At 37.3% G+C, this 12,779-nt stretch overlaps 1 protein-coding gene across 2 annotated transcripts in view; it reads left to right on the top strand.

The window, feature by feature from the left end:
- LOC107223379 overlaps positions 1–12,779 on the top strand; it is a 58,548-nt gene that overhangs the window by 22,824 nt on the left and 22,945 nt on the right. For both annotated transcript variants that reach the window (XM_015663042.2, XM_015663041.2), the window contains exons 2-4: positions 368–545; positions 9,082–9,198; positions 9,807–10,080. In XM_015663042.2, the coding sequence (XP_015518528.1) occupies positions 368–545; positions 9,082–9,198; positions 9,807–10,080 (569 nt within the window). The remainder of the gene's footprint in view (positions 1–367; positions 546–9,081; positions 9,199–9,806; positions 10,081–12,779) is intronic.

Raw genomic sequence — 12,779 nt, 5'->3', positions numbered from 1 at the left:
ACTATTCGTAGAATTTTTAAATTCAGAAGGCAGTCGAAATACAGACAAATAAAAATGTATATGTGTCAATGGTAGAAAACGAAAGTGATAAAATCTTCAAAATTTTAACAATTTTGATGTTTTTTTATGATTTTTTATTTTGGCTTTCTTCACTTCGACTTTTCCACGTTTTGACTCTTTTATATATTTTTACTCTTTCATGCCTCTAAAAACTCAATGAAACAGACTTTCACCTCTGAAAATTCGATATTACGTGACCCTTCGATTTTTTTTTTTTTTTTTTTTACCCTCTCAAACCTCCCAATTTAGACAAATCAATTCAGAGTGTTTCAACGGCAACTGATCCGGGAAATTTTTCTGCTTCTAGAATCCCAGCGAACATCGCAAAGAAGGAACTCTCGGCAAAGCCGCACTGAAGGAGGCCTCGACTTTGAGTGTCCAGAGGAGTTCGGTTACTATCCTCATCCCCACGACTGTACTCAATACTACGTCTGCGTTTTTGGCGGTGCACTTCTGGAATCGTGTACCGGAGGATTAATGTACAGGTGAGGGATACGTGTTCTAAAACCAAATTCTAAAAGCTCCGAATCTCAATATTATTTCGAGGTCTCATCTCTCATTCTCAAACGTTAGATTAATACAGAAATACGGAACAATAATAAAGAAATTGAATGGGTTTTTATTTTTATTTTTTTTTTTTGTTTCTGTTTATTTTTCGATTTTACATTTTAGTAGCTTAGGGGAGAATAAATCGGTAGTTGGATTTATTTTTTCTGTCCCAAGCAAAGCCAGAGGACATTGTTTTTATTATCTGCGGAGTTCGATTGCATGTTATCATAACTTTTGTGCAACTGTCGTTTTGAGTAAACGAAAATGAAAAATGCGACGTGATTCTTTCAAAACGTTTTATGATTATACGCGTGCATATAAAAAGGAGGAATTTTTAACTCATTGATCTTCGACATTACTGAATATACTTTTTTCTTGACAACATTACTTTGTGATTAATTAATCTTACCATTTGAATTAATCTCGTTTAAACTCTTTCAAGTGATAATAACACGTGCTTCTGGTTTTTCATGCAACCGTTTTTGAGCTATGAGCATTTAAACATTTCATTACAGTTTTAAATACCTCATAAAAATACTTTCATTTTTGGTTACGAATATTTTAAGACGATCCCATAATGGATCTGTCGTTTTTTTTTTTTTTGTTTCATATATGCAGTATTTCAAAAGTCTTTTGTGGGCGAATGCCAATTTGCAAGATCTTTGAAAAACTTTGAAAGAATTTGCAAATAGCATTATCGATCTTGTGAGAAATGTGTTAAAATTCCACAAAAGGTCAATTTTACGATTTTACTATTTTTAACCCTGCATCTGAAAAATTTGATCAAAAATCTCTTTCATTCACTGCATATAATTTTGATTGTATTTGTCGCAGAGCCATAATTTTTCCAGAATAATCCTTTCAAATTTTCAAATTATCGACCAAACATTTCAAACAACATCTGAAATTTCGAACATGCTAAAAACGAAACGGAAGTAAAAATGACTCCGGCATGAAATCAATTTCAAGACAATTTTGGAACAAAGTATTGAAAGTTCCAACGGGTTTGTAACCAACTCCAGTTCATCAATCAAGTTTAATTGACCAAACACATTGATATTAAAAACTCTGGTGGCTTGGGGAAAAAAAAATATGGATGGAAAATAGAAGCTCAATGGTGAGGTCAATTCGCGGTAGACTTTGTCACGGAATTGTTTTTGTTACTTATCTAAACGCTAACCGGATGGCCTGACTCCTTTGCTTCCACCATATGATAACTTATGCCGTTTAAAAGTCCCAAATACCGAGACCAACACGCTTCAATAGTCACGGATTAGTAGGAAGGAGACAACACTCGAGCAGCACTTGGCTCAAAAGCTGGCCCAGTTTTTGGGGCAACGTAAGAAGAATTGTCAAGGTGCGATTTAAGCGCCTCTTGCGGTGTAAGCCCGTATAGCGCACTCACCCCCCTCCCCATATGATCTTACGATTGGCCGTTTGCAAACCTTTTCCTCGGATTTAATGTCGGTTGAGATTAGAAAAGCAATCACTCGGTTTTTACTGTTTTTCAGTCACTTCAGATGCGTATTTTACAAATTTACGGAGTATGTTTATAAAACGGAGGCTTATAGGTTACGATTACCGTCCTTTTTTTTACATTTTATAGCGAAAATTTCACTTTCTTCCGTAGGAGGCGCTCAAATCGCATTTAGACAATTCCTCTTCCGTTACCTCAAAACTGGGGATAAGTTTTATCGCCGAGTGTTGTCTCCTTCCTACTACTTCGTGCCTGAAGTTAAACTAACGGATCACGTGGTGGGTGACAGAGAAACAGATTTAGTCACGTGGTAAAGCGTGGGAAAGTTCAAACGCATGTGCCTCGTGAGCAAAATTACGATGTATGTACTTGCTTGAAGAAATGCACCGACAAATATATATTCTCTACTCTCTTCCAAAAACAACAAAACCCCACAAGTCACATATTTTTCAACTCGATATTTGGCTCTGAATTTTTTCACTCGGGGATTCTTCGGGTCGCTGATCACGAATCTGAAGTCACAATTCGGTAATTTCTAAATCCAAGATGGCGGATCCAAGATGGTGGATCCAATATGGCGGATGTAAAATCGATAAAACTATGAAAATTCGATGATTCCGGCCGAAACCTGTTACTCGAGGGTTTTTTTTGGGATCATACGAAGTAAAAAATTCTTTATTGGAGTTGTAAATAAACTCTGATAAGGATAAGGAGATGGCAATTTTTTGGGTGGGACGTTGAGCGTTTCACTGTGACTGAAAGGGTTGAGCTATACAAGCGCTGGTTTCGATTTCGTTTGCTTATAATCGATTCAGGCCGAGGACGCCAGTCAGCCATCCAGTTAGTATAGAGATTAGTGGAAATTGTTTTATGCAATTGTATACAGCTTGGATTCGTAAGGTTGGTCAACTCGAAGTATGTTTTTGAAATTTACACAGGCGTGACCTCTGACGCGAGTTTTTATTAACGACTTGGTGTTTCGTTTGTTAGATATATTACTTTTAATCTGTTAGGATAGCGTATGTCAAATATGAAAAAAAAACTCATCTTTCTTATTTTTGCACGGAATGTCCTATGTACATTGAATATAAAAAAAAAAGAAACACAGAACACAGAGAAGGGAAAAAAGGACTGATGAATTATACTGTGGATAAAATTACGTCGGGGAAGTCATCCAAAGTGAAAAAACTAACCGTTACCAGTTTTGCATTTTGCGTAACTTCGCGCCTCGGTATTAATAAAAAGAAACTTGTATATAAATGGCGTAACTTGTCGGGAATGGCACTGTCTTATTTCAGCGGAAAAAATTCATCTTTCACTTTCGGTGAAGTTTCGTTGAACTTTGGAATTTTTGGTTACTCATCGGAAACACTCATGGCCGCTATCAAATTCAATTTCCGTTCTAACGTTCGTCTTTTGAACTTTTACAATGCTTTTAAAATCAAATTCCCTTTGTTCCATTTTTGGTTTTGCATCTTTTTTTTTTACCGTTCTCTTTTTACACGTGTCGAATTGAATAACACACGCATAAATTTCTCGTCAGTTACGGTGATTTTATAATATTAAACGCGAAACAGTGAAAGAGAATCTTGTGAACCAAGGTCTCTGAAAAAAACATGATTTGTGCAAATGGAAACACAGGCATTTCAATTTATTACATCCGAGAGTGATTCGCCGAATTCATATTCTGCACCTTCGGATAAATCAATTAATTAAACAAATTGCACGGACTACAATATGTATAAATGCGCAGTTTTTTTTTCTTGTCTCGTTCCTAAATTCCTCTTCAGTCGGTGAATAATTTTATATGAGAATGAGCCAATCGTTGCAGTTGCGTCATCGTGAGTTAACGGATTTTTGTGACGATTGGGGAGAATGGGTACCTATATATGTGTGTGTGTGTGTGTGTGTATATATATACATATATATGCGTTAACACGCAGAATCTTTTTTGAGCAGGCATAAACAGCTTCAACGTGTGCCGAATTGAAGATGCATAGGCACGCGTTATACTGACTTTATTATCTTGCGAATTGACTTCCTGTTTTAACCCTTTCAGAGCTAAATCAAATCTAGTGGTGAAAAATTTCTTTTTTCAACGTATTTCGATTCTGTATCGTTCAACTAATATGTCTGATATTTTTCAGAATTTTTTTAAACCTATATAAAATTTTGGACGCATGTCCGTTACAGTGGAATCGTAATATTTTTTGCTTTTCTTAAGTTTACCACTTTACGTTAATAGGAGCCGACCTAATATATTTTTTTTCGATAACATATGAAACTATCCTAGAGACATACGTACTTATTTATCGGTTGAAAAATTTATTTTAAATAAAATTAGAAGTAAGAACGAAAGTCTGACGAGTGAACAAACGGTTGAACAAAATAACGTTCTAAATTCAGAAGGAAAGTCGAATTTAAACCTCGAACGACCGCCATTTTGTTGAAAAAACAAAATTGAAAATCGTTTGTGACAAAGATATTCGAATAAATTGCGGATTTGCATTTGCTTCTCTTTTGTGCCCAGAAATCTGCTGCGGCAGAATTCGCCGACTAACAATTTCAATTCTTGGAATTCGAAAAATCGGTCGAATGGATAATCAAAATGTGTAAGTTTTTCACGGTCGATATTTTTTTCTCAAATTTTTTCGAACGATATTACTCTACAAATCATTTTCATAGTTAACCGTAATATATTTGCTATATAATAATTCTTTTCTTTCGTCAGTTTCTGATACTCTTCGTTTCATTTATTTTATCGTATTCGGTCGATAAAATATAACTTGTTTGAACTAATAAAAAAATTGTCCTTCGCATTAAAATAATTCCATACATTGCAAGCCTGTTGAATATTTTTTAGCGATATTTTTCTGTGTTATTGAGCGAAATTTGATGTAATAACAATTTTAATCAATCATTCCACTTTTTTCATAGACATTTGTACGAATTTGATTTCCTTCTCTGCTTTTTGATTACTGTTTGAATTTTATTTAATTTGTAAAAGAGAATCGTCGAGCAAAAATAAATAGAAACAAAATTTGTGCAACTAATCGGATGGAAATGAAATTGCGCTGAAATGCGTAAATGAAAGAAAAAGGAAGTAGACGAAATTTCCAATCATACTCCAATTTAAAACAATAAAACGCTTGGTTTAGACTAACGGAAATAAAAATGAATCGAAATAATACAAACAAAATTTGTACAACTAATTGGATGGAAATGAAATTGCGCTGAAATGCGTAAACGAAAAAAAAAGGAAGTAGACGAAATTTCCAATCCCAATCCAATTTAAAACAAAAAACGACTGGTTCGGACTAACGGAAATAAAAACGAATCTGTTTCAATAAGTTTCAATCTTTCTTCTTTCTTGAAAAGAGCCTGCGCCTGTGAATTGAGGCTGTTGTAAGCGGTTACGCGACGCATAAATGAATGATAATTCCAAGGTTCGGTTCTACGGCATCGACGACGATCAGTTGACACCGGATTCCGGTGGGCAATCCAACGTTTAGCGATGCGGTTATACAATGAGAATAATGGGAATGAATAGTCGGTTAAGGATTCCCAAATATCTCGGCGTCCGTGAAACCGCACGAGCTTCGCGAGACGGAGTTTCCAATTATTAGCACCGCACTGATGGAATATATATGCGCGTATAAACATTTTTACAACTAAATTCTATCGACCATCAACGATAGTATAATTTTTCCAACATCGAAAAAGAAGAAATATACACTTCTAGAATTTTTACAGCGCGGGTTTGACGCGATTTTCGAATCACGTTTAACCGTTCTAAAATCTTGGACGTTAAATTTCACTGCACACTTTGTAAGATTTGATTAAATTTTTTTTTTTTTCAACGCCGTAAAACGGTGCTCCGATAATTTATAAAATGGGATTTACACTTCGAAACGCAATTCCATCTTCTTATCGAGTCATTCGCGTACGTCATTAATTATCTTTCAAATTGATAAAAAAAAATTTTTGCACGTCTTATAACGAACTGTTCGAAATCGGAAGCAAGTGTCATCATTCATCAATATTGCCGTGTGATGAAAATGATGACAAATATCTTCCGAAGTGAAACGCATGATTGTTTGATTTCTCGAGGCAAGTAGAAAAAAAAAAAAAACATCGTTTCATTGTATCACAAAGAATCCCGTAACCTAAGGGGATATTCTTCTTCAAATTATTGTAATAAAAAACATGACCTTTCTAATACACAATGACGATGACGAATTGTGAGAGAAAAGTCTACTGACCCGAAATCTGACCTCTGAAAGTCGCGAAACCTTTGTCCAAACACTGGTCAGGGTCTCCAAAGACACCGGAAATAATCGACCTTGTAAAACTTGAATCAAGATTGAGAAAGTTTGATCCCAAGTAATTTTGTTTTTGTCTCCCCTTTACTCGAGTGTTATCAGTATCTCTAAGCTTGGCCTGCGGAATGTGTAATTGTTCGAATTACAAGGGATCCGATAGAATATTTCCCCGGCTTGTTTGTTGATTCTATTTTCTTTTCGCAACGCGATGATAATCTCCTTTGTTTCGAGGGCCTGAAGCTTCCGCCGTTTGTTTCGCGCATTTATTGCGCTTTGGCAAGATCTGAACTGTGCGATGCTGATAAAGCGCTTACACTTCGCAGACTCGATCAGGCCTCGACCCATATCCGCCATTTCCACGGATCTTTCGCCACCTTCGATGATGCCGCATCATCACGGTCATCGGTCCGTGCTCTCACCTGCAGCATCGCTGAAGGATACATCTAATGTGAAATATATACGCACGCCTCGAGTCGAGTCAGGGACATGATTTGTTAACAGGAAGTTAAATCTCCGAATAATTAACTGTATTCAGAAGTTACGATGATCCCCGTCATTTTAAGTACCGTGAAAATCTCGTCCGAGATTATTCGATGTCCGCTTGGAGACGATAAAAATCATTAACAACTTCGACGAAGTTGCGTAGCCGATCCTCTGTCGAAAGCTCACATCAATGATTTTGTCCTCAAATTTGAGAAGAAGCTGTCGAAATTCAAGTGCAACTGTTTTAAAACAATTTTCAGAACAACGTTCGAGTCATCGTCGTGCAACAAAGAATTTCATTCTAGTTTTTGTTTTTACAGTTTCCGCAGACTTCTGGCCAAATATTTTAAACAGAATTTTCATAGTCTATTAAAATATTTGCAATATTGAAAATTTTTAATAATTCTACCGGACAAAATGTTTAATTTTTAATGGATCTGATCCTTAACCTGCTTAAACAATTTTGCCACCGTCATAGAAGCTTATTACACTAAAAATTCGCGAGCAAAATTCGACATCAATAACCCGAAAAATCTAGAGTACATTTTTTTTTTTTACGCAAAAATCACCCGAATATCGTTTGATATATTTTTAGAATTATTTTCGAATTTCAACGAGTTGTGTCTTTCTCAAATTGGAGTAAAAAATCCCCAATCCTGCGCTAGAATTCGTTGACTCAAACCATGACAAAAGGTTTTCACAACTGCATTAGAGTTGACAATAATTCTTCTTCTTTAATATCGAAAAAAGTTTAACAGTATCGAATAATCTTTGCAAGGTATAATAACCTGAAATATTCCGTCTCCCGATAGTCGAGGACGGTGAAAATTGACCATTCAGATGCGGTAAGCCCAGCAATTAAAGACGTGGTTATCATCCCGAAGGCACTAATGTGAATAGCACGATCCTCAATGAATTGTGCTAACATATGTAAACGCATATTTCGTGTTGCGTATGTAGACGCACGTTGTTATCGTATTTAGTACACAGATGGTAAAATAAACGTGAGCAACATTTCGAATTTGGTGTTATTCGAAAAATGTGATCCATTTTCTACATCAGTTAATACGCCACTGTCATGTATTATGCAACGATAACATGGGAATCGTCTTTCGTCATCAACTTAAAAACGTTTAACGTCTTCAATATGTGTCGTAAATATGCATATTTACCAGACGATGCAACAATTTGTGGTTCCGAATTTTTTATAGTCAAGTAAGAAGTTGAATTTTTCTTCTGGGAATATATTATTTGACACCTATCAGACCTGAAAGTACGAATTTAATCCTTGATCAGGAAGTTTTGAAAGCGCATGTTTGTACACAAAATTGAACATTTTATTAATTGAGTGAAATTGAGGGAGAAAACTGATTAGTTAGCAGATAAAAGTTCAATCAATTTCGTCTTACATTGATATCCACAGATTTTTGAAGTCATTATTTGGGAACTGAGCTTCGACCTCTGCAAATTTCAAATAACGTATCCGACGTGTGCGAGAAAAAACTCAAGGTTGTTTCCTAATTTTTAAGTCATTCGATGTCTGAAGAATGTCGAGGTCATCGATCATGAATTCAATCTGGTCAAAATTCAAGAATCTAACATGAAAGCTTCGGCATAAAATCCAGAATTGACGATTCGTATGTTGATTTGTAAAACAATTCAGCAATGTGCGATCGGCTTATTTTCACTTCAACTCAGATAACTGTAATTCTTGTGTGGCAAATAAACGCTGTAAACATAATTTGTTTTTCACGAACAATTCGCAATCCGTTCCGAAGTGTTCAACATATGCCAAAAATACCTCAAATCGACAAATTTTACAGAGAACTGATTTCCCTGTAGAAGGTATCGACAATTTATTACGATACAATGAACAATTTGGAAGTCAGCACGGCTAGAAGTCCAAAGAGTTTCGGTTCAACTTTCAACACATGAGAAAATCTTTCGGATATTTCAAGACGGTCGGTTTCCAAGTTTTTCAAACGATATTTAATGCTCTGCCAGAAGTCGAATATTACATTATTGCGTTTCTCATTTTCAAAACGCAGAAACGTCGCTTTGTGGTTCGACGATCAAAATAGTGAGCTTCACAACGCGTTTCTTTACAACGATCATCGTTTCATCAAACGATTATCCCCAGTTTCAAAAAATCGTGATGTGCCTCAAATCGCAATATTGTCATTGTTTCAGCAACGAACTGCAAACCTGTGACTGGCCCAGGAATGTTGGCTGCGTTTCGCAAGACGGAGAGAGAGACGCTGCCGTGAAAGACGTAGAGAGGATTGAAGAAGAGCCTCAGCTGGTGAGGTGAGTAAAACTATAAAAGAGTCCACAAGCAGAGTCTGTTTAATGGAGGTTCGCCCTTTTTTATCCTGTCAAAATGAAAGTTCCATAAACGTTTGTGTTCTTTCTTACTTGCGGGTCTTCCAATAAGAAAAGCACTCGTGACGCACTTCACAGATTTTCATTAACTCGTGATATATTATGGGACATCAAAGTACACGAGACATATATTTTCTATCGATGTACCAATTCAACCGTTTGAAGGGCAAAAACGATGTCCAAAGCTTGCTTAAAAAAATAAGGGATGCAATCCCTGAGGATATTACAGTCCATCTACAGTGAATAACGTTTAATGGGTTTTGTAAAAAAGTTCTAAGTGACCGACTAGGTATTCCCAAAAAATCGATTCTTGAGGGTGAAATTCAGGAGTGATTTCGACCTCCAAAACGGCCGAATTGGCACGTCAAAAAAATACTCGCGTAATGTCTTTTGCTGCACTATAACATATCGCAGATTGAATAAAATCGGTGGATCGCATCTCGGGTATGTTTCTTGTAAATGGAACCGATCGTCCGAGTGTGGCGAGGCTGGACGGTAAATTCACGTTGACAGGACATTCGTCTGATCCTCAGGGCTTCGAAGGTCGAATCTGTGCCGCATCAACGCCACTCACGACCGACTCAAAGGCAGCAGGTGGCCACGTCAAAGACGTCTTCGGTATCGCCACCGGTTACCGAGAGGCAGCTTCGCCAGAAGCCGCAGCCTCAGCCAACCTACAGCGAAGAGGAATACGAGCCGGCATCCGAAGTCGAGAGCGACAGACAGCAGAGAGTTTACAGAGGTCAACCCTCGACCATCGGTCAAGTGCAACGGGACAGAGATGGACTCCGAAGGAACGTCATTTCTGTGAGTAAAGTTCGTTGTCAGGACGAATGGGACCCACGGTCTTGATCAAAAGTAAGGGAAAGAGGGAGCCGATGACAGTGAACACGAATCAACAACATCCATGCTCGTATGATGTAAGAATGTATCCGACCAAATTCGAATGGCACAAGTTGCAAGACGTCAAGTGTCAACAGTTTGAGACAAGGTTTGGTAATCGTATCGACGATCAAACTTTGGTGTTCATGATCAAATTCCGACGTATTTCATTTCCAATTTCTTAACTTTTGACTCGCACTGCGGAACCCATTCTCCTTAACTCTCACCCTTTCAGGAACTCAATGATGAGTGCTTCGCGTATTTGCCTTGAAAAGAACTGTTAAGGACTCTTCGCGATTATTTGCAGTACCTAATGATTCGCTTTGTCATAGGGGGGTAATGTACCGATACTGAGCACCTTATGGTTAGTATTGGTTGTCGACATATTCAGCACGTTTTATCAAAGGTTTTGGTCACAAATGGTATCCAAAGTTCCTTTGATCTACGAAAACAGTGATTTTGAAACAAGCAATCGATACATCTGTCTGACAACTTGCTAAACGCGGGATTTCGCCAATGGATTGAGTAATTAAAAGCACAGCAGGTCACGTTAACGGACAGAGAATCTTTCAAAATTGGCTACGAATGGCACAGTGACCACAAGTAATGCATCTGACATATTGACGACTCTTGGTTGCGTTCCAGAAACGAAGCTTTCGTTGTTCTCTGCCTTTTATTTTTCTCTTACAATTAGATTGAGTGACTGCCGAAAGTCATTGACTCTGGTTTCAACTGAGTCATATTATTTACTGGTTCTCAATTCCTCAGATCGGTCACCAGGCACCATTAACAATCGTTTTGATCGTCTTTTCTCTCACCATTTGGACTGCTTTAGTTCGTTTTGACAGCGCAAAATTTTCAGATATCATCTTCAATCGAATCATGGATTAGTTATAATACTTCAGTTGAAAATTGATGATCCTTTAGACAGCCTTATACCGCTGACCTGCCAAATTTTAACGTTTTAAACGTTTTGGTTCAACCTTGACCATCTAAACCTCTCAATCAATGCCAGCGATCTTCGAAAGTTGATTAGCGAATTACGCGCCGAAATGTGCCTCATAATCTTTTGTTTTTTACCATCCGCATCATTGTCAAGAATAGTGAATGTTTTTTTGCGTTTGTAAATATATCTAATGTATTCTACAATGCGTTTTTAAAACTAGTAACTTCTTATCGAGGTAAATTCAAGTCGCGTCTGGCTGCTTTGCCAGAAGAGAATCGATGGATGGTCGAAAACTAGTGATTTCTAATCTGCGCACTCCGTGGTCTGTTTGCGCAAGAAATTCTTTTTACGATCGTTCACGAAACTCGATTGTTTTTATTTTTTCCATTTGCATTTCTCCAACCTTGTTCCAACCGGCCGGAGAATCGTAAATCTCGTTTCGACGAACGTTGCCGTTGATCGATTTCAGTGAAAGATCAAACGCCTGATTCGAAAATCAACGACTTTATCTATATAGGTATATCAACAAAAATTTACCAGTTGTTCGAAAATTTCCTTGCGATTTGCTTTTCTGTTATATTTTCAATCGTTGCAGAGTATTTAATTGCTATGATTCGCCAATTTCATACACGGTTATAGTTGGTATTTCGTTTGTTTAAACAGTTTCAGAAGATTCCATTATAGCGACGCCGGAAACTTTTCAATTCTCATGCCTCGTTCTTTATTTGTGACATCTGTGAGATCTTAATTGATCCTTAGAAAATTTTGCCATTTGATTTTTGCTAGACTGCATTCATCGTGTCGAACGAGAAACAGAACTTTTTGCTTCTTCAATTGGGTGAAATTTGGGAATTTATGCTTCGTATCCACTTATTTGATTCGATTGGAGTTTATTTTATTCAAATCTATGTAAATCGAGCTTCGTTCAAGTATCCTTAATTAAAATTGATTCACAGGACGCACTGTTATTGGCAATAACGTCAACGATTTCACTCGGTAACATCTTTTCCCATGTCCACGATACCTGAATAATGGTTCAACCAATTTACTTCAAGCTTGGAGACGGTATTTCTGAATATTCTATCATTCTCGCTAGGATCCGAAATCATTTTCTATTCCAATTCAAATTGGAGACCCATGATAAAATGTTTCGATGCCCAAATTAGCAGGCTTATGGAATCTTTCCCAACCTTCTTTTTCTTCTTCTCGCGGTTATTTATCCTCATTTTCAACAAATCGAATGTTTCAAAAAATACTTGTCTCGCACTCGAAATGGTGGTTCACTTCAGAACTAGGCTCTAAATCGAAGCTCTGGTCATTACGGACAGTAAAAGCTGTCGATGAAGTGGTTCGGCATTCCTTACAAGGTCAACGCAAAGCTTCAGCGCGTATTCAGCATGCGATAAAAAGAGAAAAATAAAAATGAAAATGAAATGGAGAGTGTGTGTCTCACGTATGAGTGAGAGTTCCAATGGCCTGTAGGACACGCACGTAATAATATAACACGTGGTTCCAGAGGCTCTTCGAATCACTATTTAAACCACGTTGCCACCCAGTTTGCTGCACTCGCTGTCGTTTTTCTTTTCTCGGTCAGTCGGTACGTGCGTTTGCGCATATGGAAATCTACGAAGAAAATTATGAGCGCTAATCGGTGCCAGACTAGGTCTCTTAAGGATGC

This window comes from Neodiprion lecontei, chromosome 5, assembly GCF_021901455.1.
Source record: "Neodiprion lecontei isolate iyNeoLeco1 chromosome 5, iyNeoLeco1.1, whole genome shotgun sequence".
Classification (NCBI taxonomy): domain Eukaryota; kingdom Metazoa; phylum Arthropoda; class Insecta; order Hymenoptera; family Diprionidae; genus Neodiprion; species Neodiprion lecontei.
The sequence above is the reverse complement of the archived record's forward strand: the minus strand, read 5'-3'. Positions and strand labels throughout refer to the sequence as shown.